The sequence below is a fragment of the Lutra lutra genome, chromosome 11, assembly GCF_902655055.1.
Source record: "Lutra lutra chromosome 11, mLutLut1.2, whole genome shotgun sequence".
NCBI classification, from domain to species: Eukaryota; Metazoa; Chordata; class Mammalia; order Carnivora; family Mustelidae; genus Lutra; species Lutra lutra.
In genome coordinates, this window is record NC_062288.1 from 42,026,336 (window position 1) to 42,042,492 (window position 16,157).

A 16,157-nucleotide genomic window follows, 5' to 3' on the forward strand; every position below is an offset into this window, starting at 1 on the left:
TTCAATCCAGCTTCTAGACTTTGCTTTTGATGCCTGAAGTTCTTTTGATCAATTAGTCTGTTTGCCACAAAAACTCACATTACCAAAGTTAGAGGGGAAAGGGTGGATTCTTCTGGTACCAACTCTAAAACGTCCCAACAGAACAGGTGTACTTGCAAAGTAAAGTGAGCCTTAAGCGTCATTTATCTCAAGTTGTACAACCGGCGCAGGACGGGGGATCCCTCGCAACTGGCTTACCCGGGTGTGCATGTGTCTTTGGGTGTTGGGGCACGCGCAGGACACTCACGAACCCACTTTCCTAGGGCAGCCCAATCAAACTCTCTCGCTCTCACCTCAAAAGCTGTCAACTCTCATGCCTCTCCCAGCGCGCACAGCCAGCCCCCGCTTCACTCTTCCACTCCCTCAAGCCCAGCCTCCAAAGTAGCATGCACCACTGTCATTGGTAAGTCCTCCTCTCACTCCTACTCCACAACCAATCACTCGAGTTCTGATGGGGAGCGGCGGAGCCAATGGGAATGCTCGTTGCGGCAGCTGCTGGTCCGAGCGCCGGGAGGAGGGGCCGGGGGCGGGGTGCGGGTGGGGAATCAGTTGCCATTTGGAGTGAGGAACTGGCGGAGGCGGCGGCGGCGGTGTTTGCGGTGGCGCGGAGTCCGCGGAGAGCCAAACACCTCGAGGCCCTTTCCTCAGGTCTCGATCCGCAGAACCAGGGGTCCGGGCCCTCCCAGCAGTTGCCGGGCGATCCCGCGCGTGCAGCCCCGCGAGGCAGCGAGCGGCCCCCGAGGCTGCGTGATCCGGACTGTTGCCCTTCTCCCCTGTCAGCGCGATGCCCGGGGCGGCGGCGGCTCCGGGCTCCTTGCGGCCCCGGCCGTGACCGCCACACGGAGCCCGGCCCGGCGGTTGGGGCCGTTGGGCGTTTGTTTTCGCAGCCTTCCCCTCCCCCCTCGCCGAGGCGGCGGGGGTGCGCGTTGGGAAGGGGGAGCCGAGAGACTCCTCCTCCTCCCCGATACCCCCGCCCCTCCCCCTTACACACTCGCACGCACTATCGCGCCGGCTCCCACACGCTCGCGCGCCTCCCGCTCTGAGCCTCCGTGTCGGCCGGCGTCGTCCCGGGCCCTCGGAGCCACCATGTCCACTGCCTCCTCCTCCAGTTCCTCTCAGACCCCTCATCCCCCGCCGCAGAGGATGCGGCGCAGCGCCGCGGGATCCCCGCCCGCCGCCCCCTCCGCCGGCAGCGGGAACGGTGCGGGCGGCGGCGGCGTGGGTTGCGCCCCGGCTGCGGGAGCCGGCCGGCTGCTGCAGCCCATCCGCGCCACCGTGCCCTACCAGCTCCTGCGGGGCAGCCAGCACAGTCCCACGCGCCCACCCGCCGCCGCCGCCTCGCTGGGCAACCTCCCGGGGCCCGGCGCGGCCCGCGGCTCCAGCCCACCCAGCCCGACGCTGCCGCCGGCCGCGGCCCCGACCGAGCAGGCGCCGCGGGCCAAGGGCCGCCCGAGACGGTCCCCCGAGAACCACCGGAGGAGCAACTCACCTGAGAGACGGAGCCCCGGCTCGCCCGTGTGCAGAGGTAGCGAGCCCAACCCTTCCGTCCTCCCGGGCTGCGTCTTCCCCGACGGTTCCCTCCGTGGAAACTTCAGCCTCTCCGGGCTTCTCTTTGCTAGTGCATTACCGAAGGTGTGAAAGTGGCTTTGGGAATCTCACCTCCCTGCGGTCGCTGCGGGGCTTGGAGGAGCGAACTGCAAAGCAACTTTTATTTGACCCACATGCCGCCCCTCAGATTTTATCTTCCATCACACGCCTGCATCGAAAGGTTTTTCAGTTTGAGCTGATTAGCTCACTCATGTGTTTGCTGTTGGTAGCGGGGGAAGGAGGAGCTGGGCGAAACACTTAAAAATACACGCACACAAACTGGCAGCCGATAAGGTGGTGGTTGTAATCTACAGCCTCTTTGTGCTGTCCTACAAAGTTCCTAACGTGTCTGTGACCACTGGAATATATGTATTTCTTCATTTTTGGAGGGGTTATGGCATTAGTTTTGATAGAAGGATATCATAAGGATATGTTGGCTTTGTAGAGAAGACAGTTTTGGATAGGCAATTGAAGTGTAGTGTTTTGGTGGTGATTTGGTTGTGGATTTCTTTTGGGGGGGTCTCCCAGTTTTTTCTACTTTATATAGTCATACGCATCAGAGCAGTACTTCATTGGAAATCATCTATGCCCAACTCAAGATTTTCATGGTAAATTTCTAAAGACCTATTTGTGGAGTGTGCTCACTCTTTCCTTCCATTTTTAAGTACACTTAACAGTTCAGCTGAGCTGTTAAAGGATCTCAAGTTTCTTTTTTGTTAGGTGTCAAAGGTAATGGTAAGCTAGGGGATGCTGTCGGCTTCCCTTAATGTTTTGTGTTTTGGTTTAGTTTTGTTTATGTCTGGGGACACAGTGCATGATCTAGTTGGGTCCTGGGGAAGAAAAGGAAGATTAGCCAAAACAGGGACTTAAAGCTCATAAGGGAGAGTGGAGTAGCTAATATAATTAGATACCAGGCTAGAGCTACAGATGCTGCTGCTGCTGCTGCTGCAGCATTGTGGAGACAACTGATCATACCGTGGAAAACTCTGCTTGGAAGGGAAATACTGTGGAGCTCTGTACGTTGATGTGGTATGTGGAATTTTTTGTTTTCTTTAATGGAGCTTTTTAATGAAAGACTTAGACTTGGAGAAAGTGATTATGTTATGATGGATTGCAGTTTGGGTTTTTTTTTTCCTTCTTCTTAATATTTCTGGCTGGTAATTAGCATGTTGCTAAGGCACTTGTTTTCAGACCACTTGATGGTGTGGCAGAGTAGGATGTAGTGCAGTGGTATGTGTACATGAGCACCAAGAAATACCTCCTGTAATCTGTATGCACCAGGAGGAATTTGCTCCCCCACTCCTCCCCCAGGTCAAGCCAGCTGCTGCAGAAACTGACATCCTCCAGCAAATCCTGAATGAATGAATGAAAACAACGTGATCGCCCTAATAATGACCACAACTGAACACACATCTTTGGCTGTATTTTATAGAAAAGGCCACCATTTTCTAACAGATTAATGCCATATGCAGCTCCCTTGCACGTTTTCTGGAGCTATATGAAATGAGAGGTAAAAGAACGAATAGAAGGCTGCAGTTAGAGAAATTTTTGAGTGATTTAACTTCAACAGTGCTTAGATTGAGTTTTGAGATTTTCTTTTAGGGACTAATGTAACAGCCATAAAATAACCATTTCAGACTGATGTGTACAGAAGGTTTTGGGGGCAGAGTAAGAGTAGTTGCTGCAACAATATAATGGCCATCTAGTGCCTCCTCCCCTTTTGTTGATAAACACTAACATCAACATCTTACAACACATCATAGTACAACTTGTTTTTCTGCATCCCTTCAAAAGCCTTAATTGCTTAAGAATTACATGGTCCATCATAAAGTAGTTTTAATGAAATTTGTGATCAGGCTTAAAGTGTCCCCTTTGTTGTAGTGTGGCATATCTGAGTTTAATGCAATTTTAATGCAATCATGATGAAAACATTTTCTGAGTCTGGTCGCTCAGCAGACAGATTTGCATCACCAGAGAGCTTGTATTGGGAACAGAAGGGGCTTTTCTGCTGTTTTTAACACCAGGTGTTTTGTCAGTTTCTTATATTTAAGGGATTTTGAATGCAGGCTCTTTAGCCCCCAGTTCCCTGATTATATTACCTTTATGTTACTTCTCCACATCCCGCCTTACTCCTCTCTACTACCCAAATTAAAACTGTGCAACTAATCTGTTCTGTTTAGTTAGCCATTTAAAATCCATACTGTGAACAGTTGAACAATTTTTGAAACATTATCTACTCAGTTTCTTTTGAATTCTGCGAGGTTCTGACTTCAGTGGATTTTAGCCTCCACAGGTCAAGGCTCCTGCCGCCGCCGCTGCTGCAGACACTGACATCACTATACTGCATGAATGAAAAACAACAACGTGCTCCATTTCTTGCTCTCCACCTCCTTCCTTTTCTGCACACTCCTCTGTGTGTGTGTGTGTGTGTGTGTGTGTGTTTAAGATGGTGTTATGCTGCATTTGAAACTACATTTAAAAATGTTAATTTAAGTAAATGGTGGTTCAAGGGATAGGTATGTAGTATAGAGGCATATTGTTTACAAAAAGCTTCAAGTGCTATGTGCATTTAGACTGGAAGGGACATAACTGAGCATTCAATATATATATATTTTTTTATCTGGACTGGTGGTTATGGAAGAAAATACAGAAGGTTTAAACTCTTTCTTCATGATTGTTTTACGGAGAAGGAATTATGAAACAACATGATTTCTAAACATGTTGGATCATTATTATTTCTCTCTTAAACATTCTTAATATGCATATTTATAGGGTTAAGTCTGTAATAAAGAAATGATACTCAGATTATTTCACAAAGCTGAGGAAAAGCTGGGTTGTGTAAAGAGATGCAATCAAATCTTTAATATAGTAACTTATAAAATTCAACAAGATGGCAATTAATTTTTATAGCACCAGTTTTAGATCATTTAAAAGGGTATCGTAACAGAAGATGCATCTTTACCTGGACTTTTACAAATTAAAACTATCTTGTTTATGCATGTGGATCATATTTTTGTTTGTATTTTAAAAATTTCTTTTGTATTTTTAAAACTTCAAGGTTTGTTATTTACATTCATTTCTTTACTTCTGCCATTAGCAAAATGTCACCCTCCCCCTTGTTTGGTTCTGAAGGGTCTTGAAGTGGTGAATGACATGCTGCTGAATGCGTCCTCAGGCTCCCTGTGATGTGTTTGTAATAGATGTAAAATCATAAAGTATTATGCAAATAGTTATTTTTTTGTAATGGTAATACATAAAGTCTACCTTTGAGATAAATAGAACTCAAATGAGAATATAGCAGGATGTTAGTGTTAAAAATTAATAATCTGTAAGCTAAAATCATGAGTAATAACCAAAAGAAAATAAAGTTGCTTCTTTCTGAAACCTCAGAGCAAAACCTATGGATTTAGAAACATAACAAATGCTCACATTTTACTGTGCAAGATAAGACAGTAAGTAGCAATTGCAGATCCTGTTGTGGTTTTTGTAAAGATTGAGCATTAGGATGAATTATAAATTCTAAAAGATACACAATCAGTTGCATTCTAGTACTCTGGTTGGAGAATCCTGCTTATTCTTAAGTGTGCCAAATCTAGCTAAAAAAACATGGGAGAGCTTGCAATTTATATGGCTCCTGTTATGGAAAATAACATGTGTTGATTCCTGGTTTAACATTTATTTAGGCCTAATATGCTAGCAGATTACTAACTCTAGAGTGAAATTTGATTAGAGTTTTTCATGATTATTATTGAGAGCTTTATTGTTTAATGCATTAAGAAGTTATGATTATATTCCAAAAGAAAATACAAAGCCAGCCAGCATGTAATGTTGAATGACTTCATGAAATGTGTGTGTCTTTGTATTTTAATCCATTGACTTGCTTTCAGTTTTTTAATCTTTTCATTAAATTTTCCTTTTTGAGTTATTTTTATGCTATGCTCAGTTTGTGGAATGCAGTGTTTTTAATTACTTTTTTTTTCTCCTTACTTTTTAGAAATACTCAGACATTCTCTTCATACAAAGTTACCTCTCAGGCTGGTATTCATAGAAATTAAGCCCTTCTCATGGCCCCATCTTTTAAAATTAATTTTGTTAGAGTGCTTAGAGGAACTTGTTTCAAAGCTTTCCTATACTTGGTAAAAATAGTTAAAAGTTGTGGGGTTTTTTCCCCCCTAAAACAACAGGTTTCAAATACTGGTTTTGGGGAAAGGTTTTAGGCCTTTGAGAACTACACTAAGTATCAGCAGCATTGATTATTTTAGCTTTTTCCATCAATTATGATGCATAAGATTTAAGGTTCACTTAATAAGTGAAATTATAGAAGTTATCTGTTCTTTTTTTTTAAGTTATCTGTTCTTAAACTACTGTCTTATGTTCAAAGATTATATTTCCCTCAAATAAGGAGCATTAAGCATATTGAATATCATACACCTAAGATATATAAAAGCACCTTGCTCAGTTTAACTGTATGTATAATTTTGTGTGTGTATATTGAGCTAAAAATTATTTCATTATTTACAGTACTTTTTACAGAAGGACATGTCATTCACTGCAGTGTACATTTCTTTAAGGATTTAGTGCAAATTAGGAATTATGCATTGGGAAATGCTGAAGGGTAATGACATCCTTGTGGTCTTTATTTTATTTGTGAAAATGCAGACTAAATGTGAATAAGAAGACAAATTATGGGGTCCATGGCAGTGAATAACAATGGAGATAAATGGTAATGTTCAATAAATGGCTAGTAGAAGGTTTTTCTTAAGACTGAAATTTAAACAAATTTCTAGAAACCTGTTTTATCAAAGCTTTCACATGTCGCTAATAGTCTGCCAAAGATTATATCCTGATGGGCATGATATCCTTAGTTTTAGTTCAGTCTTTTCTCCAGTGCTTAAAATTGCTGGACACCACCACCAAGACAGGCTTTTTCCCAGCACCTGTGCCTGGCGCTGTTGCCTTTGGTCTTCAATATATAATTTTGTTACTAACTGATAAAGAAACCAAATCACAGATGCTGTTTCTGTCCTTTATACTTGTATTTTAACCAGAGGTTGAACTTGAGACTGAGAGTCTTTTAATTGGGTTTGCCAAAAGTGGAGGGAAGAGAGAACACTACTCAACTGTTAATATGGAGAGCCGAAGGAACTGATGGTAGAGCTAGAAGTTACCTCTGCCCTTTACCTGGACCCTTAAACTGACCATGATTCCACCTATCATCCAGCTGATTCTAAAACAATAAGGTCTGTGCTTATTCTGCAAAACAGATTAGTAGTAATTCTGAAAAAAGTAAGGACTTTACTTGCATTATGAACAATTATAGAGAAAAATACTTCTCTAGTATTTCGGTTTAGTAAGGCCATACATGGCAGATATCTTTAAGCAGAGTTGTTTACTTCAAATGAATGATATTGAGACAAATGAGGTAAGTTCATGAATACCTGAGTAACTTCCCTTATATTACGTTGTGTCTCTGGTTGTAGGTAGAAAGGAAGAAAGCATTTTAGTGCTTTTTATACACTAGGCAATGTATATGTTCATTTATCAAGAAAGTGCATTTGAAGTGCAAATCTTCTGATTCCACGTGTAGTGTTTATTCCACAAGACCATCCCATTGCTCCTAACTCAAGAAGACTCTGATCTTGGTGACCAGCTGTGATTTCTGAGCTAAAAGAATTACTAAAGAGTAGGTTTTCTGTTTTCACAGCACTATTACACTGCTGGGATATGCTTTGACATTTTCAGAATGTCTAAACATGTAAGACAGGATGGTGAATGTAACTGGAATAGAATATATATGGATTGGTCACATTTCTCCACTTGTTCTTAAAGAAACTTTTAAGAGAGGGCAAGAAAGTGAGAAATCTCCTTCCTGAGGGATCAGGGATATGAACTTGACTGTTTCTATCCTCCTCCCATCTAGAATTTGTTCTGTCCTTGAATCATAGTGAGAAGTACTTTTCTCCACGAATGTTAAAATTAGTTACACGTGGTGCTAAACTAATGAATGCTTCAGGAATCACTAAGCAGAGACTGGTCTTAAGTGATTGTCTCAGCAACTGGTGCTAGGTTAATTCAGCCCTCCCAAGAGCTAACAAGTTCTCACTGCAATTTGTGGGTTTGAACTGCGAATGTTTGTACTTAATGAAGTGCCACCATGGTGCACATTAATGATGGCTCACCAAAAGTAGGGATGAGTGGAAGAATCTAGTGAAACCCATTATTGTGTGGCAAAGTCAGTGTCCAAAATTGTCTTACAAGTCGTTAGAATCAAGAAATCTACTAAACATCTGAATGTTTCATAAACTGCTAGAACTTGCTGCCTAGTGTTACTAAAGATCAAATACATACCACCTACTGACAGTAATAACTCCTTATTTAGCTAGTATAACCACAGGAAGAACTTTTGTGAATAGTTCATAAAGCTAATTTTAACTTTGACATCACTAAAAAATAAGTTACTGAATGAAACATTTTCTAAAGGCATCATGCACTTGTTTTCTTAAGCAGAACAAACAAGATGTAAGTGAACTCTTCGTGGCTTATTTAGCTTTATTAATACTTACATGCCTAACAAAATAATTATTATAGATAGTATTGAATATAAGATTGAGTACTGACTGACAACTAGAGTTGCCCTGTAACTAATTCTATAAATTCGCTTTTGGGATTGTCTTTTTTTTTTTTTTTTTCTTTTCTTTAAGGGAGGGAGAGAGAGAATCTTAGGTAGGTTCCATGCCTAGCCTGCAGTCCAATGTGGGGCTCAGTTCCATGAACCTGAGATTAAATAAAGAGTTAGTTGTTTAACTGACTGAGCCACCCAGGTGCCCCAGGATTGTCTTTTTTCTGATGAAGGTGGAATGAAGCAATGTGTGGCTAGGTTATTCCTTAATAGAATAACTTAGCTCTTTTCTCCAGAATTGTCACATTAAAGGCCAAATTATTTTCTAAATGGTACTATAAGAGTCTCAGAAACAAAAAGGTATACTGGAAGATAATAAATTGGGAGTTAAGAGACTTGGGTTCTATTTCCAGTTTCAACATTTGACTTATAGCAAGTCACAGATTTTTGGCATCTTATTTCCTCTATCTTTAAAGTGAGAGTTTGGGGGGTGAGTGCCTGGGTGGCTCAGTCATTTAAGCATCTGCCTTTGGCTCAGGTCATGATCCCAGGGTCCTAGGATGGAGCCTCCCATTGGGCTCTCTGCTCAGCAGGGAGCCTGCTTCTCTCTATGCCTCTGCTTCTCTCTCTCTCTCTCTCTCTCTCTGTATGTCATGAGTAAATAAATAAAATCTTTAAAAAATAAAGTGAGAGGTGGGGTTTTTGAGATTTTTGTTAGGTAGAGAAAAAATTCAGAAAGGAAAAGTAAGGTTATTACACTAGATAGTTTTTTTAAGTATTCCCCGCTAGCTTTACTGAGGTATGACTGAGAAATAAAAATTGTCTGTATTTAAAGGGTACAGTATGGTGATATTATCTATGTATACACTGTGAAATGATTACCACAGTCAAGCTATTAATACATCCATCACATTTTGTTTTGGTGTATGATGAGAACATTTAAGATCTACTCTTGACAGATTTCAAGTATACAATACGGTATTAATTAGAGTCACTGTGCTATGTAGGATTCGTTATTATTCATCCAGAATTTGGTCATCTTATGATTGAAAGTTTGTACCCTTGACCTGTATATTCCCATTTTTGTCACCTGCAAGGCCCTGGAAACTACCTCTGTACTCTCTGCTTCCATAAATTTGACTTTTTTAGATTCCACATGAAAGTGAGATCATACAGTATTTGTTTTTCCGTGTCTGGCTTATCTTGTTTAGTTCCAGGTTCATCTGTGTTGCCAATGGCAGGATTTCCTTTTTTTTTTTTTAATGTTGTCTAATATTTGTGTAAGTGTGTGTGTGTGACAGTTTCTTTATCCATTCCTCCATCAATGAACATTTATGTTATTTTGTATCTTGACTATTGTGAATAATGTAATGAATGTGGGAGGGCAGATATCTCTTTTAAGATACTGATTTCATTTCCTTTGGATGTATATACCCAGAAGAAGGATTGCTGGATCATATGATAGTTCTATATTCAGTGTTTTGAGGAACCTCTATACTATTTTTTTCCTCCAAGATTTTATTTAAATTCAAATTAGTTAACATATAGCGTAGTAGTAGTTTTTAGGAGTAGAATCTAGTGACTCATCACTTGCATGTAACACCCAGTGCTCATCACAAGCGCCGTCCTTAATGCCCATCACCTTTCAATATACACCCCGCCCCCCGACTCCTCTCCCCTCCATCAAACCTCAGTTCACTGTCTTTAAGATTCTCTTATGGTTTACCTCCCTCTCTGTTTTTATTTTATTTTTCCTTCCCTTCTCCTATGTTAATCTGTTTTGTTTCTTAAATCCCACAGATGAGTGAAATCATACAGTATTTGTCTTTATCTGACTGACTGACTTCTCATAGCGTAATACACTCTTGATTCCATCCACATCATTGCAGATGGCAAGATTTCATTCTTTTTGATGGCTGATTCTTTTGATTCTTTTTAATATTCCATTCCATTCCACACAGACACACACATACCACATCTTCTTTATCCATTCATCAGCAGATGGATGTTTGAGCTTTCCATACTTTGGCTGTTGTTGATAATGCTGCTATAATCAGTGAGGTGCATGTGCCCCTTTGAATCCGTATTTTTTCATCCTTTGGATAAACAGCTAGTAGTGCAACTGCTGGGTCGTAGGGTAGTTCTACTTTAAGCTTTTTGAGGAACCTCCACACTGTTTTCCAGAGGGGCTGCACCAATTTGCATTCTCACCAACAGTGTAAGAGGGTTCTCCTTTCTCCACATCCTTGCCAACATCTGTTGTTTCCTGACTTGTTAATTTTAGCCATTCTGACAGGTGTATCTGAGGTGGTATCTCATTGTGGTTTTGATTTGTATTTTCCTGATGATGAGTGATGTTGAGCGTTTTTTCATGTGTCTGTTAGCCATCTGTATGTCGTCTTTGGTAAATGTCTGTTCATGCCTTCTGCCCATTTCTTAACTGGATTATATTTTGGGTGTTGAGTTTTGATAACTTTTTTAGATTTTGGATACTAGCCCTTTATCAGGTATGTCATTGCATACTCCCATTCCATCAGTTACCTTTTGGTTTTGTTGCAGAAGCTTTTTATCTTGATGAAGTCCCAATAGTTCATTTTGCTTTTGTTTCCCTTTTCTCTGGTAACATGTCTAGTAAGACATTGCTGTAGATGAGTCACAGAGGTTGCTGTTTGGGTTCTCAAGGATTTTGATGGTTTCCTATCTCACATTTAGCTCTTTCATCCATTTTGGTTTGGTTTTGTGTATGGTATTAGAAAGTAGTCCAGTTCCATTATTCTGCATGTGGCTGTCCAATTTTCCCAACACCATTTGTTGAAGAGACTGTCTTTTCCATTGGATATTCTTTCCTGCTTTGTCAAAGAATAGTCGTGGGTCCATTTCTAGGCTCTCTACTCTGTTCTATAGATCTATGTGTCTGTTTTTATGCCAATACCATACTGTCTTGACGATTACAGCTTTGTGATACAGCTTGAAGTCTGGATTGTGATGCCTCCAGCTTTGGTTTTCTTTCTCAACGTTACTTTGGCTATTCAGGGTCTTTTCTAGTTCCATACACATTTTAGAATTGTTTGTTCTAGCTCCGTAAGAAATGCTGATGTTATTTTGATAGGGATTGCATTGAACTTGTAGGTTGCTTTGGTAGTATAGACCTCTTAGCAATATTTGTTTTTCCAATCCATGAGCATGGAATGTTTTTCCATTTCTTTGTGTCTTCTTCGATTTCTTTCATAAGTGTTCTGTTGTTTTCAGCATACAGATCTTTCACCTGTTCAGTCAGGTTTATTTTTGGTGCAATTGTAAATGGGATCAATTCTTTGATCTTTCTTTCTGTTGCTTCATTATTGTTATATGGAAATGCAACAGATTTCTGTACATTGATTTTACATCCTGCCACTTTGCTAAATTCGTGTATCAGTTCTTCCATTTTCTTGGTGGAGTCTTCCAGGTTTTCTACATAGATATATTGTTTTCTGTTCCCACCAATTTAAATTCCCAATGATGGCATACTCTTGTTATCTTTTCTCCACATCCTTGCCAATTTTTTATGTCTTATCTTTTGATAATAGCCATTCTAGCAGGTGTGAGTGGTATCTCATTGTGGTTTAATTTGCATTTCCCTGATCATTAGTGGTGTTGAGCACCTTTTTCATGTATCTGTTGGCTATTATATGTCTTCTTTGGAAAAATGTCTGTTCAACTCTTTTGCCATTTAAAAAAAATTTTTTTTGCTGTTGATTTTTGAACATTCCTTATATATTTAAGATTTTAACTCCTTATCAAATGTATGGTTTACAGATATTTTCTCCTATTCCATAGCTTGCCTTTTTAATTTATTGATTTTTTTTCCCTTTGCTCTGCGGCAGCTTTTTAGTTTGATGTAGTCCCACTTATTTATTTTTGCTTTTGTTGCTTTGCTTTTCGTGTATATCCAAAATGTCATTGCTAAAACTGATATTAAGGAGATTTTTCCCTATATTTTCTCTGATGAGGTTTCCAGCTTTGGGTCTTATTTTTAAAGCTTTGATCCATTTTGAGTTAATTTTTTATATGGTGTAAGAAGATCATCCGGTTTCATTTTTGGCATGTGGATATCCAATTTTTCCAACACCATTTATTGAAGAGATTGTCCTGTGTCTTCCTATTGTGTGTTCTTGGCACCCTTGTCAAAAATTAGTTGACCGTAATACATCTGTGAGTTTGTTTCCGGCCCCTCTATTCTGTTCCATTGGTCTATGTGTCTGTTTTTATGGCAGTATGATATTGGTTTGATTGTTGTTGTGTAAACTAGATAATCCTTAGTAAAATGATCATTTATTGAGCTTTTATGTCAACCACTAGTCTTCACTAGTGGTTGTTGAAAACCTAGTGTAGAGTACTTTTATAACTTCTCTTCACAGATGAGTAGATGACATCCTAACAAGTTAAGTAATTGCCCAAGGTCAGGCAGCATGCATCGGGGGCCCAGAAAGCCCATATAACTCTTTAAGTCCCAACTTCAAGTTAACTGAGAGTTGCTTTTGGAACCCAGTTCATTATGGGACAGGAAAGAATGCATAATGGGTTATCCCATTGCTTATACAGTTAAATCATAGAGAAGCCAAAAATAGCATTAGAGGGTTGGGTGAAGAGAAAGCTAAATGGGACTAGACTCTAGGGTCCATAGAACTTAAAATATTTCCAAATATTCCCAATGATTCAGGCCTCAGGTATGCATATAAGAATGTCATAGCATTTCAAAACCTTATCATGCCATTAGTAAGCCTTCCTCTTGGTCCTTAAAGGATCTATCACTTTGTTAAAGCAGAATTTAGATTTCCATTTTTTAAAAAACTGCCTTTCGTTTGAATTCTCAAAATCTGGGTAGAGTAAGTTCTTTTGTATTTTCTTATTTGACAGTTTAAACTTTACATGTCTAATAAAAGCATCATAAGGCTCCATTTATCCCTAACATGATTCTTTACCCTTGCCTTCCTTTGATATTTTAGCAACATTCAAAATAGTACCCTTTTATATATCACTTTCATGGCAAAACAACAAGGTGCACTATCTTCTCAATTTATAACTGCCTGGGCTCTTTCACTTTTTCTGGATTTGCTGATGTAATCCAGAAAAGATATTCTGAGCTCAATTTTAATAATATCTTCCATGGTGATTTTTTTTCAGTGTCATTTGTGCTTATTGTAAGCTCTCTTTAATAGTAAATGTGGAACATGAGTCCTTTCATAAGTAACATTAGAAATGATATTTTTATTGTTATGATATTGAAAGTGTTGTATAGAGTCTGTGTGATGGATGGAGTTTTTCATGATATTTCCTCTGTAATTAACTTTCCTAGTTAAATACATCAATCTGTAAGTTGAATCAGTGAAGTAATATTTCTATCTTAGAACATAATAAAAACTGGCAGGGCTTAGTTGCTCAGGGTTACGTCAGGTCTAGCCATAAAAAACTTTGCTATTCTCATGTATACCTGTGAAGTGATCTTTCCATGAAGATACAAAAAGATCACAGTGAAATGTAGATTTGTTTATATTTGAGCTGGTAGTCTGTAAATAAAATATATTTACAATATCTCTGAGGGTTCTGTGACAGTGTCATTTTCTTCTAAAGTATTTTTGGAGGCAATCTGATAAATTGCTGTGAAAAGAATCAGCTGTAAATTAAACTAAGTGTCTAACATTTCCTAAATAGAGGTTGGCAAACATTGCTAAATGTAGTTTCATTAGTTTCTAGATGTGGGAGTTAGACTGTGCTCAGAAATAAGATTTTTTTTTTTAAAAAACCTACAATATTCTGCAATATTTTGGTCAGATAGCTTAAAAAACGTTTTAAAATCCTTTACATGCCAGAGTGACCCATTATTAAAAAAACAAAACAAAAACTCTAGTCAGTCGCATTTTCTTACTCTTTGGCTTTTTGGTTAACGTATGGCCAAAGGTTAATGTAGCTTTAATGTAATTTCCATGATCTGTTCATTCATTCAAGAAATGTTTCAGTTACTGTACTGGTTGTTGGCAGTATGTTGGTGAGTAAAACTAATGGAATTCCTCCCTTTTTTACACAGTAAATATTGCTTGAATCCCTATTATATTTGAGGAACTCTGACCCTTACAGAATATGTATTTGAGGTACAGTTGGTGTGCTCACAGTCCTATTTCTCAGTAAAGTCAATTCATTTAAAATCTGCCAAGATTTTAACCCACTATTTTCTCTAAGCCTTGGGCTTCACATATGAATTATTATGTTCCTTTGCTTTTCTAAGTTAAGTTGAGCTTTTTGGTATTTGTTGAATACTAAATACTCTGTTTATATGTTTTTCTTTGGCTGGATGAAGCCTAGGAGACCTTCATTCCATGGCTTCTATAATATATCTAGTTCTAAGTTATATCCCTACATGGATGTATAATCTGCTATAGTTGGCCTAGGATTACATCATTGACACTTTCTGTTCACACATGTAAGCAAATACCCTCTCGGTATTCTGAACTTTTGGATGTGCCTTCTTGTGTAGAAATGTAGTCATATGTAGTAATGATATGTGGTGATACCTGGACATTGGTATCTTGTGAGACTATTGAAATGAGTACAGCTTGGTTTTGGCTTCATATCTGCCATTATTGAGCTAGAAGAGAATGGAAAAGAAGCTTTTCATATGTTACATTACCATTAATTGTTATCATGGTTGAATGCACAATAACTTTTTTGTCTTTACTATACTCAGAATTTAGTTTTCTTTTTTGACTATTCTTAAAAGCTTTTATCTTAAAGAATTATTAGCCTTAAAGCCTTTAGTATTAGTAATTGGTTATATTAGTTAATCTTTAAGATAGTTGTCCTGTTCTACTTTGTACTAAGCCAAGTGGTCAAAAAATAACATCTTTATACAGATATCCCATTTAATGAAATAAGTATTACACTTAATCTCATGGTAAAAAAAAAACAGATGTTAGGTGAAATGTATGTTCTGGGTCGATTTCTTTTTTTATGTTTCTTATGGATCATTGAAGAAATTCTTTTTTTTTTTTTTTTAAAGATTTTATTTATTTATTTGACAGAGATCACAAGTAGACGGAGAGGAAGGCAGAGAGAGAGAGAGAGAGAGAGAGAGAGAGAGAGAGAGAGAGAAGCAGGCTTCTCGCCGAGCAGAGAGCCCGATGTGGGACTCGATCCCAGGACCCGGAGATCATGACCTGAGCCGAAGGCCGCGGCTTAGCCCACTGAGCCACCCAGGCGCCCCGAAGAAATTCTTTTAATCCCTGAATATAACCATATGATAAACCGTGTAAAATTGTATGTAGGACTTTTACAAAGTAGGAAGGCATAGGAAAAATAATGACATAAATTATTGTTAATATTTGCTGTGTCACTTAAAAATTATTCCATTCTTGAATTAAGTGCCTCAAAATGTAAAAGAAAGTACATATAAAGTATAATAGCTGAATCTTCAATTAGACTCACTGTATCATTTCCATAGTTAATATAGCAATTTTAGAGTCCTTAACAGTTTACTTATGATTTTTATCCAAACATTGTTTTAATATTTCTGTAGTTCTGTATTCAAAGTAATTTTGGTGGATGTGCGTGCTTCACCAAATAGCACCTTGTCATTTTTAGTGTTCCAGTGTGGAGCATGGTGGCTGGTGCTTAGAAGGCCCTGCAGCAAACATCTGATAAATCTTTACATAGGAATTACGAGAGATTTATTTTGGATATATAAGGGTTCAAATCACTTAATAATCACTGAAGAGTGATTATTGTGACATGCAGTCTTATTGATATCTGGCAAAGATGAAAATTAATAGACTACATTTGTGTTGCCATGTTTTAAAATACCTAAATGTTTAAGGAACTGATGGGTTTTATCTTCATTTGTATCATTCAATGGTAGTCTGTAAGGTTGGAAAAGCACGGA

At 39.0% G+C, this 16,157-nt stretch overlaps 1 protein-coding gene across 1 annotated transcript in view; it reads left to right on the forward strand.

Annotated features, from left to right (window-relative positions):
- Window positions 1-591: 591 nt before the first annotated feature.
- GLCCI1 (glucocorticoid induced 1) overlaps window positions 592-16,157 on the forward strand; it is a 110,323-nt gene continuing 94,757 nt past the window's right edge. The window contains exon 1 of the mRNA XM_047694836.1: window positions 592-1,564. Within this exon, the coding sequence (XP_047550792.1) occupies window positions 1,126-1,564 (439 nt within the window). The 5' untranslated portion in view covers window positions 592-1,125. The remainder of the gene's footprint in view (window positions 1,565-16,157) is intronic.